This window comes from Bubalus kerabau, chromosome 10 (assembly GCF_029407905.1).
Source record: "Bubalus kerabau isolate K-KA32 ecotype Philippines breed swamp buffalo chromosome 10, PCC_UOA_SB_1v2, whole genome shotgun sequence".
NCBI lineage: Eukaryota > Metazoa > Chordata > Mammalia > Artiodactyla > Bovidae > Bubalus > Bubalus kerabau.
In genome coordinates this window covers 74,143,724-74,158,570 of record NC_073633.1, presented here as the reverse complement: position 1 = coordinate 74,158,570, position 14,847 = coordinate 74,143,724, and the positions used below count along the sequence as shown (strand labels likewise).

General features: G+C 46.7%; 1 protein-coding gene and 1 long non-coding RNA gene across 13 annotated transcripts in view; one reads left to right on the top strand and one right to left on the bottom strand.

Moving 5' to 3' along the window:
• The window catches only part of LOC129621580 (uncharacterized), a 167,061-nt gene extending 164,961 nt beyond the window's left edge, over positions 1-2,100 (bottom strand). For all 4 annotated transcript variants that reach the window (XR_008699463.1, XR_008699462.1, XR_008699464.1 and 1 more), the window contains exon 1: positions 1,731-2,100. This is a non-coding gene — a long non-coding RNA (uncharacterized LOC129621580). The remainder of the gene's footprint in view (positions 1-1,730) is intronic.
• Positions 2,101-4,456: 2,356 nt separating this feature from the next.
• Positions 4,457-14,319, top strand: OTX2 (orthodenticle homeobox 2). Of its 9 annotated transcripts, XM_055538152.1 has the most exons (5): positions 4,457-4,760; positions 4,911-4,980; positions 9,618-9,833; positions 10,782-10,957; positions 12,665-14,319. In XM_055538152.1, the coding sequence occupies exons 3-5, from the start codon at positions 9,737-9,739 to the stop codon at positions 13,283-13,285; spliced, it is 894 nt and encodes a 297-aa protein (XP_055394127.1). In that variant the 5' UTR covers positions 4,457-4,760; positions 4,911-4,980; positions 9,618-9,736; the 3' UTR covers positions 13,286-14,319. The 9 variants fall into 9 exon arrangements, with proteins under 9 accessions (XP_055394127.1, XP_055394129.1, XP_055394134.1 ...); XM_055538154.1 differs by having other exon boundaries at positions 4,457-4,980; XM_055538159.1 differs by lacking the exons at positions 4,457-4,760; positions 4,911-4,980 and adding an exon at positions 6,040-6,555.
• The last annotated feature ends 528 nt before the right edge of the window (positions 14,320-14,847 follow it).

Below are 14,847 nucleotides of genomic sequence, written 5' to 3'. Positions count from 1 at the left end.
TCCAAAGGAAAAGTCTGTCGTGCCCATATAAAAGAAGCTTTTCATATACAGGAAATAAAGCTTGTAAAAGGTTACAAATAAAAGATTAAAGATTTATCCAAACTAGTTTAAAGCTTCACTGCGGTTTTCTTTTCTTCTTTTTTTCCTTTCTTACAAAACCATTCTCGGGTCTTTTTTCCCCCAGTTTTAAATGAAGTTTGCAAACAGGCAAGATATTGGACTGTAATGGTTGTTTTATATCAGCTCTGTAAGCTCAAGGCTGCTGCCCGTAGTAGAATTGACTTCAAGGAAACTTCAGGACCAAGAGATGAAAATTATATAAACTGACAGCTACCACCCTTCAACAATCCATCCACATTCCTTTCCACACTCTCCTAACACACACCCAAACCCACACTCACACCCCTCACACTGTCTCTCACAATCACATGCCCTTCCTATCCCCCACCCTAACCTTGCTCTGCACACACCCTTGGTCCCCACACACTCAGGGACAGACGCATAGCTCCCAGCTCACACTCAGCTCATAAATGTCTCACAGCCCCACATCTCGCACTTGTCACACAATCTTAATCCGTTTCATTCCGGAACAACATGGTCCTCTTTTCCTCCTTTTTTTTTTTTTTTTTTTGCATTTGGAATTTGCCTCCGATTCTTTTATCAGGACAGCACAATCCTATCTTTGATGTCGGTTCTTTCCCCCTTACCCTCTTTTCTGAGGCTATAGCAATACAGGGAATAACCGACCCAAGCTTAATTCATAAGTGATCTGTCACCTATTTCCCCTCCAATTCTGCCTGCATCACTAATATTTAACTCTTATTAAAAAATTAATTAAAGTTAATCTTGTCAAAGTTTTTAATAGAGACATATTTTAAAACCTAATGAAAAAATGACTTCTTTCTAAATATCATGGCAGTTTTAAGGCTAGATGTGGTTCCCCACTTTCCACTGAATCACTGAAAAGATTGGAAATTAATCTTCATATTTCCGAAGTAAGTGTACAAGGAGTCTAACTGGCTCCTTTCCCCCTGAGAGGCTGTATTCTCACGGAATATGGGTTTTGTTCTTCATCTTCTTTTTTAATTAGCCTGAAAGAATACTGAGATCTCTCTCCTTTCTCCTCCCACTCCTCCACTCCCCCCTCCCCATACCACCATACTTAATAAACTTGGAGGAAAGTTTGGAATATTTTAAACTGCTCTGGCATGTGGGGTGGAGAATGTAAGCCCAGCTAGCACCAGACATGCATCTAGATTTTGAAATATGAATATCAGCCATATTTTGGAAACTGCATGCAAGCTCTGACAAATAATTTAATTTCCTGTGTATTGGTTTTCTTAATTTACCTTCTGAATGCTTACATCTCATATTTATAGCAAGATAATTGTACTCATGGCAATTAAAAACCATCCACTTGTTTATGAAAATTACTTAAAAACATAAAGCATGCTACTATAAATCAGATTCTTAGGGGAAAAAAAAAAACCTTAAAGACAGAGGACACAGGGAAAAAAAGTTAAACATGAATAGAGAAAATAAAATGACCATGTAGTAAGTACATTGGAAGCTCTAGGACTTACAGAAAATCGAGTTAGACTTTTCATCCAAGGAGTCTTTTTCTCCCACCAAGTGTCTAAGGTTTTCCGTACAACAGCCCAGCACCCCCACCCCCGCCCAAAGCTAGTGGCTTTTGTCCTGACCTAGAGTAGGTTTTGTGGGGACTGTACCTGAGCCCGGCTGTCTGCAACTTCCAAATTGACAAGAAGAGACTGGAAGATAAAAAGCATGTTCTTACAGGTGAAGAGCAATTTTGCAACTTTTCCAGGAAGCACCCAGGAGAAACCTTGCTTGCTCCAACTGCTGCAGAGTCTGGGCAGAATTCCTCTAGAAAGAAAAAGAAAGTCTTTTTTCCCCCCTGTCTGCCTCTCTGTCTAGTTCTCTTTCTCCTCTCTGTCTCTCTCTCTCTGTCTCTCTCTCTCTCTCTCTCTCTCTCTCTCAGATCCAATCTTTTAAGAGCTTCAGCACATTGCTAAGCTAAAGGGAAATTCTCTTTGATAAAGCGGTGTTTCCAGCTTCTGGGTTTTAAAACCTAAATCTATATTCAAATCTGGCTGAAGGTGTGTTCTGGGATTTATGAAAGCCTCTTAAAGGGGTAAATTTACCAAACCGTGACAAAATCATCACAATCTTACTTTAGACATCTGAAGTGGATGAGAATTTTAAAGAGACCCTTGTTTATTTAACACTGTCCATTTCCAACTCGTGGTTTATTGGCCCCGCATTTCTGCGAAGTTATTAGACGAGAGGGCAAAGGAGAAGCGGGAGCTGTCTGCTCCAGGCCGCTGGAAAGGGAAAAGCCCTTCCACGCCCCCGAGGCACCGAAATCTGCCAGAACCCGGGGATTTTCCGGGAGATTCGCTGCCCCCGCTATCAGAGAAGACGTCGGGCCGGAAGGGTTTTTTCCCACGGCTCGGGATCCCACTGCAGATAGATCTCTCAGTCTAAAATTTTTCACTCACTTTGTGGAGATCACAAGCGAGCGTTCTGATATTTCTCCACCCCACCCCGCCCCCGCTGCCCCCAAGGCCTCCCTCCCGGCCCTTTCCCTCCGCCAGAACCACAACGTCCATTTTTCTTTCTCGTTCTTTGATGCTTTAAACTTCATTGTGATCAAACTGGGGGAAACCCTGTTCTTCTCTGGGGGTAGGTAGGAGACTCTGGTTCAGGGGATGGGGGTGGCTTTGCCCTTCCCTCATCGAAAGCAAGGTGACCCTGGTCTAGGGTTCCCAACCTACGCCGCACCCGCCAGACCGCCTGGGGCGTTTTCCCCCACCCTCAATTAAAGGCTCCCGGCAGTGGTCAGGCATTTTAGTACAGTGGGGGCGGGGTGAGAAAAAAGGTCCGTACTCACCCTCCCCCCAGCCCGGGCCCCCTGAGAGTCTCGACTCCTGGGAACGCGACAGTCACCGGGTCTCTTCGGACTGGAGCGCTCGTGGAGGGCCCAGGAGGAGATGGGCAGACCCCGGGCCGCTCGAGGGCTCGTGGGGGACCCTGGGCCCAAAGTTCTAGAGGCACCTGCCAGCCCGGCCGCGGCCGCCGAGTGCCCAGCCCCGGGCCGAGCCCGAGCCGGAGCCCAGCCGGGCTGCCGAGCGCCGGCTGCCTCGTGCGCACTCCCGTAATTCGTTAATTGCTGTAAATCCCAAGGACGTCCACATTTGATTACACATACAGTATAAGAACCGACAACAAAGCGACGAATTAATTACCAACTTCATTAACATAGGTCCCCAAATTAGAAGCAGCGAGCCGTTTCTTTGGGCCCACTTGCCGTGGTGGCGTGGTGGGAGGGGGGAGGGTGTTTAGGAAGAGATTTTATATTTCTTTTCTGGCTTTGGGATTTGTAAGGCAGGACTGTTTTCTGTTCTCCACCCCCACCCCACCCAGCCATTCACATATCCTCAGCCGGTCCACTTGGACCCCCCCACCCCACCCCACCGCGCCCAATCAGTTTCTGCTTTTCTGGGGACTCAGATCTGTTTGCCAGCGGTCGGGCCCCGCTCTCTGTGCCAGGCGGAAAAGTTGGGCTGAGGTTTGCTTTCTCCCGTTCGATCCCCGGGTCCAGAAACTCTCTATCCTCGGGGCTTCCAGTCTCCGGCTCGGGCCGCGCGGGCTCAGTTTAGGTCCAGGCCCCGCCACGGCTAGCGTTGGAGTGGCGTTTGTTTTAATGCAGAAACTCTTGATTGTTTCCAGCACGGGCCTCCCACGTTTGCTCCCTCCCCGGGTATACTGCCGACCCCACTCTCACACCCTCGAGTCCAGACCTGGCTCTTGCTACCTCCCCAACCGGCCCTGGGTTAGATTCCGGGATTCGTGTTCTCTGTAGGCTGCCTTGGGTTTCTTAAAGCTCTAAAAACCCTGCGGGAAAACCAGGAGCCCGGGTCTTTTGCTTCAGGGGCCGAGAGATGTGTATAGGGACAAAAAGAATGAGAAAGACACTGAGTTTTAAAAACTAGTTTGTTCTTGGACTTGTGTATCTGCATCTCTCTCTTGCCTACACGCCCACGCCTACCCCCAGGCCTCCTTTCTCTACCCTTCCCGGTCCCCTCGGCGTGGGCTGACCCTGTTTGAGACTACATAGTGGTATTTTTAACCTTCAGTCTCAGTAGCTTTCTGCGTCTGTTCTACACACTTATTGCTAGCGTGGAATGTGATAACCAGCTATCCCCTACCCTCAGTCTCCTCCATCCTTGACTTAAATATTTTTTATCTTCCCATCTTAGGCTGTATGGGTTTCCTTTCTCCCTTTCCTTAAAACAAAAGCAAAAACAAAAAAAGGGGAGGGGTGGGAGGGAGGAAAGGAAGAACAGGAGAAGAAAAAGAGAGGCCTCGCTCTCCATCATTTTAATTATACAATAAGTTCACATGCTCCAGTCGTAATGTATATTTTAGGCAGAGCCCAGTGTCTTTCAAGAACATTCTGGTAATGTCGGAGGCCTGGATTTGTTGCCTGCTCGTCCCCCCGTGCAGCAGCGGCCTGTTTTCCTCCCCCTGTTGTGTGTTTTTATTATTTTCCCTCTGGCTTAGATGTGTCAATCATTCTCTCCCTGCCATTGGTTGGAGAGTTTGCGTCAAAAAGTTGCCAGAGAGGCGCTTTCTCAGCAAATCTCCCTGAGAGCGGAACCGACCTCAGCTCCAACTCAGCCTCCACTGTTATTAAAAATAAAAATCGCTAGAGAAGCCCTCCTCAAGTCTACTTTGTATGTATCGCAGAGGGGCCCACGCGCGTCTCGAACTTGAACGACTTTCCTCGTTTTCTTTTCTTTAGAAAAATATTTTTCGTTGTTTGACTTTTTATGGAACGATGAAGATTACAAGATATCTAACTCAATACTCTTGATTTCTTTTAGGATAGCTGGCTATTTGGAATTTTGAAGGATAATTTGATTTTTTTCCTCTAAACCCCCATGTGGCTGTAAGGTAAGTGTCTGTCTTGTCTGTCTGTCTATATCCATATCTGTGTGTCCCTCTGTCTACCACCACCCCAGTACCTCTAACAGAACCATTGGTGCACCTTTGAGAACGTGGAGTTTTCTAAAGGCTGATGTATTTTCTTCCCTTTGCAAAATTCTGAGGTGCAGTAACGATCACTGCGAAAAATTTATTATCTGGGAATAAGGATGAGAGTGGGAGGTAGGGAGGGAGCGCGCTCCTGCGGTCGGTGCTTTAGCAAAACGTCGTGGAAACCCTGCGAATATGATGTGGGGTGTTTTGGAGGGGTGTTGTTTGTGGTTTTATGTTAACGCCCATTCTGGGCTTCTCCCTGCGATCTTTGCGTTTTGGCCATCAGATGTGTTTGGGGTCATTTGGATTGATCACAAGGACGTTTTAAGAGTCCGAGACAAAAAGACGCAGATGTAGCTAGATGAATGGATGGATGGATGGACGGATGGTGGTCATGATGATAATTTGGGCGCCTCCCAGGGCCCGCGTGCCCAAAACCCGGCTCGCCCGCGGGTCGGCGGGCACCGGTGGGCGCCCTTAGAGCTCCTGCTTGCCCTATATGAACGTTAGAGGAAACCCGAGAGGATAACCGAGCAGGCAGGGAGCGCCGGCATCTCGTCCGCCCCGCGCTCGCCGCTCACTCTTTTCGGCCCCCTCTCCCCCAGCCAAGAGAAGCTCACTAAGGTTTTCAGCCTCTTCCAGAGGGCCTCCAAATCTCCTTTTTCTTTTTGATCACCATTTTCCCCACCTCCGAAGAGGAAAAAAAAAAAAAAAAAAAAACCCCGGCAGTGACATAATCCCTCATGGCTGTTCTGTGTTGTGGTCCTAGACCCAGCGAGTGTGCCAGAGTCGTTTTACAACGTGACTGCCCGGGGCCGGTTCCGGGCCCGCCCAGCGCAGCCCTCCTCGCGCACCTGGGGCGGGCAGAAGTGGCGGCGAGTGGCCCCTGCTCCGTCGGAGGCCGAGCAGAGTCGAGGACTGCAGTCCTTCCGGTGGAAAGGCTGCCCTCGGTAGTTCTCGGACTGGGCCAGCGGCCGGGCCTGCAGCGCGCTCCTCTCCCAGGCTCAGGGACCCCCGGGCGTCGCGGGACGGGTAGTGCCGGGACAAGGCGGGCGCAGAGGCCCAGCCTCCAATCTCGGTCGGCCCGGGGAGAACCAACAGAAGGCCTCAGCCAGCACTCAGCCTAGGCGACGAGTCGCGCCGCAATTTCCTAAGAAGACTTCGTGTTGAGGCGTTCAAGTGACTCTTGAGATCATAGTCTGGTTTTAGGATACAATTTTTGAAACCCAAGCCCCCGTCAGAATTCCTCCCGTCGGCTTCTTCCTCCTTTGCAGACCGAAGTGGGGTGTGTGGGCCGAAGGCCGAGCTGCGTTGCCCCAGAAGTGGTGGATTGCTTGGGGAGGTACTGGGAGGTCACTCCTGGAAATTCTCCCTCCATCCCAGAGCTTCAGGGTCAGGGTTTCTCCTGTCCACCTCGGGACTCTTCCCGTCTCCAAAGTTATTAGCAAAAGAGAGGAGGTGAAGAGGAAACTCCTCCCCCGCCAAAGGCAGGTAGACACCCAGACCTGTGCTCTCAGAGCTCACACCAGGGCTTTCTCCTCGCTATAATTAATAGTCAAGGCCAACCCTTTTGGCACGTTTCTTTCTCTCTCCCGTGCGGGTGGCAGCGTCGTTCGAGTCCCTGAGGCCAGAAACTTTCACTCCAGTTCTCCGGAGGGAGGCCCGCGCCGGCTGTTTTCCGCGCTGCCCGCAAATCCCCTTTTCTTTCTCTCTCCTGTTCCTCTTGGTCGTCTTCCGAGCCGCAGGCCGGTCGCCAGTCCGCGTAGTTTTGTTTCCTTTCCATCATGCAGAAAATTAATCAGCCCGGACGAGAAGCAGAGCTGAGCCCGGCGGCCTGTAATTAAGGGACGTGTGCCCTTCGGATTATCTCGTTAGTTTATCAAGAAAACATTTATTATAATTAATTCTCGGACGAGGTAATTATTATTGAGCGAGGACACAGCAACTGGTAGATGGGCTCCTTGGAAGATGAAAAAAAAAAAAAAAAAACACAGGGGGGAGGTGGGAGGGGGAGCGACAGATTGCACGAATTGACCGTTAGATATAAGGCGGTGCGGCCCGGGGCTGGCAGTGGAGCGGGAGGACCTCGGGCGCCGAGGCTGCGGGACTGCGGGGCAGGGACGCCGCCGGACCGAGTCACTGGCGCCCGGAGGTGTGGGCGCCGAACGGCTGCGGGGACTCGCTGCGCGGCCGCCGCCCGCTCCTTCTATAGGTAGGAGTTCTCCAGGGGCCACCTCCTGAGCAGTTGTTTTGAGGTTTGTATTTTTGAAAAGGGATTTCTTTTTCCCCTTCCCGGCTCTGCTTAGAGAGGAAGGGAGAAAAGCGTCCTGGCAGGGCTTTGAAAGTTAGATGGAAGGGTCCGAGGCCTCTTCTTTGGAGAGGGCGTACCTAGGCGGGCTGTCGAGAACACGTCGTAGTTTTTGTTTTGTTCCTTTTTCTTTTAAAGATGTATCCCGTAGTAAAGTTGAAAACAGTCTTATGCCAAGAATTTTGGTCGTTTCTCGATGGTAGATCAAAGGAGCTCCGAGAAGGATCTCTGTCCTGGTGCTTTCTGTTTGTAACTGCTTTTTATGCTGGAATGTGCTACTTTCATGTATGATGTATCAGGCATTTTTAATTGGGTGAGAGCTCTACATGGAGAACTCTAACATATTCCTCATGTGCAGATCCGATATAATTTTAGTTGTTTCCATCTACAGTAGGTCAGGACTTTCCAACATAGTAAGATTGCATTAAACAAGACAGAATTCCATCTTAGAGGCTATTAAAACCAATATATGACTGTATTTTAAAGCAATAATATTTTCACAGCCTCCAAATAACCGTGTCTTGAGAAGAAAAGATAAAATGTCTTTTTTCCCCCCCGTAGGAGCAGCTGAATTAGTTTTACTGGTGAGATAACACAAACTCCTACAAGGGCATTTATAAAATTACATTAAGTTAGAGCTAAGAGTCAGACAGGACTGAGCGACTGAACTGAACTGAAGGATGGAAAAGCATGAGTTTTGTGCTATAAACTTAAATCAGGAAGAAGTTGCAGTAACCAAGTTCCATTTATGGAGTTTTGTGTCTTGATCTCTTAAGCAATGTAAATATGAAAACCCAGAGTCCTTAAAACTCAATAGGAACTCTAAAAGTAAGAGGAACTTCTCCTAATCTTATATCCGCCATTTTGAAGCAATCTCTCAGAATGTCAAAGTCGAAAAGTAGAGATCCATGCAGAAGTACCACCTTTTGGGAAAACAGAAGTCAAAATTGCAAACAGCCAGCCTGTAAACACTCATTTTTGAATCCCTTTGCTTGGGGGAGTGAGAAAAAACTCATCTGAATAAAGTAAATAACTTTTCTTTTTCTTCCTTTGCCCTCTCTGAGCTCTTTCTCTTATAGGATTTTAGGAAACTTAAAAGGTAGGGAGAAATTCTATTAGTTTCACAACTTTGGTGTTTGTGTATGTACTTTCTGCAAAACTAGAATGTGCAAAAAGGAGCTAGAGTTAACAGGAAACTCTGCTGTAGCTGCTGAAAGCCCAAATGTCGGAAATTTTGCCTCCTGTGGGATCAGCAGACTCCACACATCAAAATCAACATGGGAGCGGCTTGCACTACAAATGCGCACCCTTTCTACTTGCAAATGTGGGAGCCTGTCATTATCTGATTGGTGGGATTCTAACTTTACTTCAGAGTTTCTTGCAAACCCTGTGCCAAACTTGAAGACTTTCTTTGCACTACCTTTAAATATTTGATGGGTGTCGATTAAAAGTTAAATACTTGTTTGTTTAGTTTGAGTTAGATACATATAATCAAGGTTCTCCAAAACCCTGATAAATCTGTTACTTACCTTGAAATCTAATTATCCAGACTACTAATTAGGTGAAAATGATTACTGGAAATGACTTCACATGTGGAATAATAGTGGTTGAGTAGTTTTCTCAAAGTTTGCCTTTGAGCAAGTTGGTATTTTAGATGTTAAATGCACTGACATTTTAGGTTCGCAGCAGTGGAAAGTGGTAAAAAGCTAAGATAATTAAAATCTGCCTTGGAAAGGCAACAGTCTGGGGAGAGGTAGATTTCTTGAATTGTTTCTTTGTTTCTCACCAATGGCCTTTGTTATCAGCATTATTTATTTAGCCAAAGAGTTCTTTGTCTCTGCAAATGGCCCCAATCAAGTTTTGTTTGAGACAATTAGCTAGTGCCAGCCAAGGAGTCCTATGCAAATGTAGGGATAGGAATGCAATGTGAGCATTTGGAGGCGTGGGGTTTTGTTGGGGGGGGCGGGGGTGGGTGGGTGGGAGGCAGATTGTAATTGCTTTCTTCGGGTCTTTTTTTTTTTTTAAGTTTTGGCTGGGGGGTGGGGAAGACAAGTTTATCTGGTCTCTCTTCGTCTCCTCTAGTTCCAGGGCAGCTGCGGGTGGGGGGGGGTGCTCTGCAAGTCCTTTATAAACCTCTGCCTTGTGTACCTCGGGCTCTTTTTTAAGTCAGTGGTGGAACGTGGAAGAGCTGCATCCTACGAAGCCGTAAACCAGCACTTCTGTTTGTTTGTTTACTTTGCCTTAGTTCCACCACTCCAAACCCACCCACCAAGGACTCTGAATCTGTCCAGCCCGGGCGAAGCAAGACCTTCCGGCTGGGTCCCCCGGATTTGGGCCGACTTTGCGCCTCCAAACAACCTTAGCATGATGTCTTATCTTAAGCAACCGCCTTATGCAGTCAATGGGCTGAGTCTGACCACTTCGGGCATGGACTTGCTGCACCCCTCGGTGGGCTACCCGGGTAAGTGAGCTCCGCTGCACTCTTGCCCTCTCCTTCCCCACGGCCGCTTCGCGGGGTTATAACACCCTTTCCTCCGGAGCACCGGGTAGAGGGTCGCGTCGCCCCCGCCCCAGCTCCAGGAGAGGTCCCCGCTGGGTTTTTCTTCCAAGCAGCAGCTCAAAGCCACAGGGCATTTATTGGTGGAGGAGAGGGCAGGGACTTGGGAAAAGGTTGTACATGGATCTACAACGTTTTCATTAAATCGTATCTTTTTAATTGGAGTGAATGGGGACACATATTGGACTGGGGCAAAGAAGGCTACTGCCCTTGTCATTTGGGCGAAACTCCCCTGCCCGTACCTCGAAGTCCAGTTCCTCGGGAAGTGCCCTCTTGGCGAAGTCGAGGTCCTCATAAATTTTCCCCGCCAAACCTGCGGCATCTCCTCTGACCTCCAGGCCCTTCATCTGTAATCCCTAGAGGTGTGATTTTTCCGGGGTGTGAAGTGTTTTCCTTTCCGATCAGATCTGTTTTGTAAAGTCGTGGTAGAAGGAGAAGTATGAAGTGAAATGTACCCCCATTTTAAAGATGGAGGAACAAAGACCCCATCAATTTGAGCTGCCGGTCCTCGGGGATCCTTTGACTTGGGAGAATGGAGTTTTTGTGTTGTGGTTTAGGGGTTGATTTTGAAGGGTTCTTGTTTTTTGTCTTTTATTTCATTTTTCCCTTTTTGTTGCTTTCGAAGGAACGCTCTGATTGGAGCGATCTTCGACGTCAGGGGGAGTGGGGTCTCCCCTGGAAGGGGCCGTGTTTGCCGGAGGAGCCGAGGACGGGGAGGGGGTGGGGAGAACATGGGTAGCGTCCCGGCTGAGCGGATGCAGAGAACCAGGGGAGTGCTGAGATGTGGGGGTGGGGAGAGTCGGACACCCACAGAGACCCCTATGACTGAGAAACTGCTCCCCCACCCTAAAGGGCCCTGGGCTTCTTGTCCCGCAGCCACCCCTCGGAAACAGCGGCGGGAGAGGACGACATTCACCCGAGCGCAGCTAGATGTGCTGGAAGCACTGTTTGCTAAGACCCGATACCCAGACATCTTCATGCGGGAGGAGGTGGCGCTGAAAATCAACTTGCCTGAGTCCAGGGTACAGGTAGGGCAGATGTAGACAGAACCGTCTTTCCTGACCGTGACACCAGCCCACCTCACCCCACCCCCAGTACTGTGTGTGTGGAGGACCCAGGAGAGTTCCAGGTCTCGGAGAGGACCAAAGGAAGGTTTGAAACTAACCGGCTCCATCTGAAGGCAGTGAACTTGTCTCTTCAGGTCCCTTCCTCCTACTCCTTTTTGTCCCTCCTCCCCCACCCAATGCTATAACCAAGGGTCTTCCAGCCTAGGCTGCAAGGTAAGACGGGTGATTTAGCTGTGATGATAAAGCCTAGTCCTGGAACCCTTGGAGTCAAGGAGACTCACTTAGTGTTTTAAAACTTCCCTTCCTCCATTGGAAATCCACCCCTCCCCCATCCCCAATTCTCATCTACTTTTAGGGGTAAAAGAAGTTTAGCTCCTGAATAGTTCCAATATTTTTACAATGAAGAAGTAGAGTAAATGGCCTGCTCAAGGTCACATGTCAGTTTGGTGGTAGAAGAAATTACACAATACGAGTGTTTTCTTTGATTTCTTATGGATTGAACAGAATTTGCTAGATCTTAGCCATTCTGCAGATAAAATATCAACATGATATCCCTGTGCTAACTACCTTCTCCCCTTTCTCCCCCTTAACTTGACCTTAAGCTGGAGAGGAAAATGAGCTCCCAACTTTCCTGGAATGCAAGTCCCATGTAGATTTCTCTGGGAAGAATTCAAAGTAGGATAGAAGAAGTTTTAGCATCTGTGAGGCTTGAACTAAAGTTTTCACTGAAAGAAAATAAATGGCTCTGAATGGCTGGTGGTTTGTGCTCAGCATTATGGCATTATTCTCACAATTAAGACACCAAGATGGAGAGCTCACTCAAGACAACTAAAAACTTTTGCCCAGAAAATGCCCATAGTTTCCCTGATAAACTTTACCCTGATAAAGTTTCCCCTTGCACACCAAACACAGCTCCTTCATTGCAGAACACGAAAAAGGCTAGTAAAGAGAATTTTGAAAATTACACACAGCTGTGACAAGCCAATGAACACGACACAGAAAACAATCTATGTGTCGAGTGGCACTACCCTGAAGGAAAAGCCTCAGTCTCAGACTTGAGACTAGAAGAGAGGTTTGGTTTTGAGTTCAAAACAGAGTACATAAAATTCACTCCACTTACCATAAGGAAGGTTTTGGCAAATAGTGGCTTTCAGACCTTCCTCAACAGGATCATTTCTCCTGAGAGCTTTCTTTTATGAATCTTTCTAGGAGAGACAAAAAGTGATGGAACCAGTCTTCATATTAGCGGTTGCTACCTGGAAGATGGACCATAAAGTGTTTGAATTTAGGCTGTTCTTGTTGGCATGTAACAAAAGAATTGTTTTATCTCATTTCTCCTATGTTCTCATCCAAAAGACACAAACACGTTCTATTCCATTGTGAGAGTGTTCGAAAATGCAGCTAGGTCTACGTTTATGTGTGTATTTGAAGGGAAAGATGAAATAGGAAAGTGAGGGGGAGAGTTTTTAGCTATATGATTTGGGTGATTATCTTAAATGTTACTGTTTTGAGCTGGGAGTAAATCAGGGTCAAGTGCTTTTAGATAGAGCCTCCCTGATTTTCTTATAATTCCAGGAGCATATATGAGAGTTTTCACTGGAAGGAGAGATTGTCCGCTTAGCTCATCTGTCCTGAAACCATGTTAAAGAAGTTTCTTTCCCTTTCAAGGTATGGTTTAAGAATCGAAGAGCTAAGTGCCGCCAACAGCAGCAGCAACAGCAGAACGGAGGTCAAAACAAAGTGAGACCTGCCAAAAAGAAGACATCTCCTGCCCGGGAAGTGAGTTCAGAGAGTGGAACAAGTGGCCAATTCACTCCCCCCTCTAGCACCTCAGTCCCAGCCATTTCCAGCAGCAGTGCTCCTGTGTCTATCTGGAGCCCAGCTTCCATCTCCCCACTGTCAGATCCCTTGTCCACCTCCTCTTCCTGCATGCAGAGGTCCTATCCCATGACCTATACTCAGGCTTCAGGTTATAGTCAAGGATATGCTGGCTCAACTTCCTACTTTGGGGGCATGGACTGTGGATCTTATTTGACCCCTATGCATCACCAGCTTCCTGGACCAGGGACCACACTCAGTCCCATGGGTACCAATGCAGTCACCAGCCATCTCAATCAGTCCCCAGCTTCTCTTTCCACCCAGGGATATGGAGCTTCAAGCTTGGGTTTTAACTCAACCACTGATTGCTTGGATTATAAGGACCAAACTGCCTCCTGGAAGCTTAACTTCAATGCTGACTGCTTGGATTATAAAGATCAGACATCTTCATGGAAATTCCAGGTTTTGTGAAGACCTGTAGAACCTCTTTTTGTGGGTGATTTTTAAGTATACTGAGCTGGACATTCCAGTTTTAGCCAGGCATTGGTTAAAAGAGTTAGATGGTATAATGTTCAGACTCATCTTCTGATCAATGTCCTGGGAGGCATAGAAGGAAAATGAAAGGCCTTAGTGGGGCCTACCAACCAGCTACCTGAAATGGACAAACCAATCTACTTAATACTTAAGATCCTGTTATAGTTTTAGATCATTGGTTTTCCTGATTCACAAAGTGATCGAAAGCATTCTAGCCATGTGCAACCAAATACCACCAAAAATAAACAAGAAGAACTAAATTGTGAGGGGAAGGAGGGAAGGACATAGCCTTCTTAAGCAGAGGTGTTCCAATGTTTTAGCCAATCCTTGGTTGAATCTTAGGAATGGACAGTGTCTCAAGCTCACTCACGTTTCATGACCAACTGGTAGTTGGCACTGAAAAACTTTTCAGGGCTGTGTGAATTGTGCGACTGATTGTCCTAGATGCACTACTTTATTTAAAAAATAATGTTCATAAGGAGTCAATATGTAGTTTAAGAGACAATCAGTGTGTGTCTTATATAAATGGTACATCTGTGGTTTTTAATCTGTGCTAGACTTCAAAACTGTGATCTCCTGTTATTGTATGCAACCTTGAACTCCACCTCTGCAGGGGTTCTTCTGTGATTAAATAGGTTATAATTATAAATAAATTCAGAGCAACTGAGTACTTATCTAAAAAGATTACCTTTGGCTGGAGGTGAGCTGCACTGAAACTTTACAACAAAATGTCTCTGGACAAGGAGAGTAAGAGAAGAGAAACAAAAGGACACTAATTCATCATGTAATTTACTGTTGGTAAACCTAGCAGTAAAGAGACATTGGTCAATTGCTCTGACCCTGATGAATTTATAAGCTGAGATCATCGTTGTTTATGCTTGCAGATGTTAACTGGAAAAGTTATATATGCATAAACCTTTCTTCCTGATTTGGCAGATATGTATAATTATATTAAATTGGTTCTAGCACAACATTGGGTCCCGTTTAATTTTATACCACTATTAGTGAATGAGAAGGCCACATTCAGCCACTCCTCCCCAAAATATGTTTTTCTTGGATCAGAGAGGGAATTAACAAACTTTTTTTTTTTTTAATTGGGGGGTACTAAATATGAATGACTAAGATATGAATGATTGGTATGTAAACTTTTTGTGACTTTCATTAATACTGCTCTGAAATTGAATATAGAGAGCCTAACAATCAAAACTCCTCCTTGGTTTTCCCTCCCTGCCAGATACCCTAATGATTTCTTAGGCACCTTACTAGTATGTCTTAACATAGATCAATTTTTTAAGCAAGAAGTGACAAACTGTAGTACCTCAGAGAAAATATGAATGACAAGAATCCCTTGTTTCTATTCTCTTATTTGATTAAGGGATTTTTTTTTTAAGTTCCAAAAAAAATCTGAGGTAAACATGAGAGGGAATGTAATCAGAATCTGAAAGCAATTCAGGCAGAAATGATTTCTGAACAAAAGAGTTTCAGAAAAGTTCTAAAAC

What these genes read in the sequence shown, in the direction of transcription:
- OTX2 (XM_055538150.1), top strand. An exon ending in CCCCTCGGTGGGCTACCCGG is followed by an intron (nt 9,834 to 10,781) that starts GTAAGTGAGCTC and finishes CCCACCCTAAAG; the next exon opens with GGCCCTGGGCTTCTTGTCCC. An exon ending in TGCCTGAGTCCAGGGTACAG is followed by an intron (nt 10,958 to 12,664) that starts GTAGGGCAGATG and finishes TTCCCTTTCAAG; the next exon opens with GTATGGTTTAAGAATCGAAG.